This window comes from Galeopterus variegatus, unplaced genomic scaffold (genome assembly GCF_000696425.1).
Source record: "Galeopterus variegatus unplaced genomic scaffold, G_variegatus-3.0.2 Scaffold708, whole genome shotgun sequence".
In the NCBI taxonomy this organism is placed as follows: domain Eukaryota; kingdom Metazoa; phylum Chordata; class Mammalia; order Dermoptera; family Cynocephalidae; genus Galeopterus; species Galeopterus variegatus.
The window spans coordinates 16,676-19,383 of record NW_007726819.1 but is presented as its reverse complement, the minus strand read 5'-3'; the positions used below and the strand labels follow the sequence as shown (position 1 = coordinate 19,383).

At 39.5% G+C, this 2,708-nt stretch overlaps 1 protein-coding gene across 1 annotated transcript in view; it reads right to left on the bottom strand.

The window, feature by feature from the left end:
• Positions 1-929, bottom strand: part of LOC103589620 (vomeronasal type-1 receptor 1-like) — a 5,018-nt gene extending 4,089 nt beyond the window's left edge. The window contains exon 1 of the mRNA XM_008571651.1: positions 861-929. Within this exon, the coding sequence (XP_008569873.1) occupies positions 861-929 (69 nt within the window). The remainder of the gene's footprint in view (positions 1-860) is intronic.
• Positions 930-2,708: the final 1,779 nt, after the last annotated feature.

Below are 2,708 nucleotides of genomic sequence, written 5' to 3'. Positions count from 1 at the left end.
TCGGGCGGGAGCGCCGCCGCGCTTCCCAAGCGGCACACTATCCAGTGCGCCACCGGGCCGGGCCCCCACAATTAGGTTTAATTAAGGAAATTTCACTCTCTCTGAAAGGGACAGGAATGCTTTCACACACAATCTTAGGAATTCTACATGTTACTCTAGAAACCTATATTGATTTCGAATTACCTGAGCCCTTTCCAAAGAAGGAAGAAAACTACTAATGACAATTAAGGTGTTATGTACATATAAAATATGCTTTCATACTGGGTAACATTTAGGGATTGAGATTCTATACATCCCTGATTATCCTGCTATTTGAAACTTACAGCGTTTCAGTCACATGTTTAAGTGTGTCTTTCCTTTCTTTAAATGGGACAGAAGTTTGAACTCTAGCACTCATCAGAGACATGTTTAAAAAATATCCCTATAGATTCCATTGCAAATCATGCTCCACAATGGGTAAAAATGCATATCCAACAGTGTTACAAAGACACTACTAAATGTCCACTCATAAGCTGTGAGGAAATAAATCTGCCTTCTTGCTCTTCACTGCATGTGGAGTGAAGCTCTTAGAGTGACGTTGTGATTTTGCGTGTTCAGTCAGGGATGAGAGGAGGAGTAATGCAGACAGTTTGTTAGCGAAAACATGAAGAGATTCTAGGCAGCCCTAACAAGAAGATGAGTTGGCACCATGCCCCTGGCTCCCTTGGAATATGTCCCATCTGTCTCTCTTTGCTGGTATTTGTGTTCCACCCCCAGAAAGCAGAATTATTTTTCTGCATAACATGTCTCATTTAGTTTTCTGGGACATAGTCTACCCCTTCTAAGAATGTGATATTTAGCTGGGAATGGTGGTTACTTACCAAATCGACATTTTCTGCCAGGACGATGGCTGCAGTGACAGCTTCTGTGCAGGTGTGAAAGGTGGGCATCTGAACCTGATATAGAGGTTCGGGATTCCATGATCTCATCTCCTTGGTGGGAAGTGATTATCCCTTCACCTGAAAGTTCAATGACAGGGTCTGCAGATTATCCCTGGAAAACATTGTGGAATAAGCAAATTACAGAGTTATTAGTGTTCATTAGTGAAGTTATACATTGAGAATAACACAAATAGCTAAAAGAAAGCGTTTTGTGGAGGCTGAAAACAGGTAAGTCTCAATGGGAGATAAGTAGAAGAGACTGAGCTCTAAGATGTGAGACAATTAAGTTGAGCCCATGACTTCGCTGACACTTGCCTAAAATTAAATTCATCTTTCTATAAAGTGTGACTTTTCCATTTTAATTCATGGGAACTTTGAGGAAAATTAAACTTGGTGTAAAAGAAATAAGGTGAGAGTGAGTGTAGAAAGAACTGGTTGAGTGGAAGGAACCAGACAACGGCTTCCAGTTGTCTCATTGCTTCAACAAACATTTACTGAAATTGTATGTGGCCCAGAGGCTCTTCTAGAGATGCAGCATATATCAGTGAACACAGTCTCTGTAGTTGTGAACCTACAGAGAGTGTGTTCACACGCAGCCTTCATTTGAATTGAGGGAAGTAGCCAATAAGTAACAAAAAAATATTACATATTGTGCAGTAACTTATAAGGCAACAGCTGCTGTGAAAATTTGAGAGTACATCAAAAAGTTGATGGAGAATTTTGTATGCTCTTTCTATACTTTTTGTATGATTTTTCAATTCTATTTTCCCACAAACTTTTTGAAGTCCTTTTGTATAAAGAAGAGCAGCAAAAGTAATAACAAAGATGTGGGGTAAGAAAATGTCTGTAGGAAATAGAAGGGTCAGGGTTGTTCTCACTGTGAAGGTGATATTCGAGCACACTTTTAAAGGGGGGGGGGAATTAGAATACATGGGGAAGAAATGGCCAGCACAATGTCCTAAGGGCAGGGGCTGCCTGGATGACACATGTGTCCATTGTGTCAGTTCAAGGGTGGATGCTAATATTTTCTGGTGGGTTTTGATAGACTGCACCATATAGAAATCTTCCTACTAGGGGCACATTTGAACATACCTCTACTCCAGAACTCATTGTCAACTACTTTTTTTGGCTTTTCCTCCCTTGCCAGGGCAGATCATTGGCTGCTGCCATGGAAAACACACACACACACACACACACACACACACACACACACACACGCACACGCACGCGCACGCGCACTTTATTTTTATTTTTTTTGCCTGAAACACATTTATTTCTACATTATATATCAATACACAAGAAGCGAGACCCAAATTTTTATCCAGAAAAAAGACTCAAAGGGAAATCACTGTAATGCTATTTAGTAGTGGAAATAAGGTGGTTTTTTCCCACACTTCTTTGTGCTTCTCTCTTTTTCAAATATTCCATAATAGGCACATATTATTTTAGCAAACAAAGCAACTTATTTTGTCATTATTTTTATTTTTTTTTAAATTTTATTTTGTCGATATACATTATGGTTGATTAATTTTGCCCCTTACCAAAACCACCTTCCCTCCTCCCTCTCCTCCCTCCCCCCCTAAAAATGTCCTTTCTGTTTGCTTGTCTTATCAACTTCAAGTAATTGTGGTTGTTATATCTCCTTTCCCCCTCCCCGTTTTTTTTTTTTTGTGTGTGTGTGTTTGAATTTATATATTAATTTTTAGCTCCCAACAATAAGTGAGAACATGTGGTATTTCTCTTTCTGTGCCTGACACGTTTCACTTAATATAATTCTCTCAAGGTCCA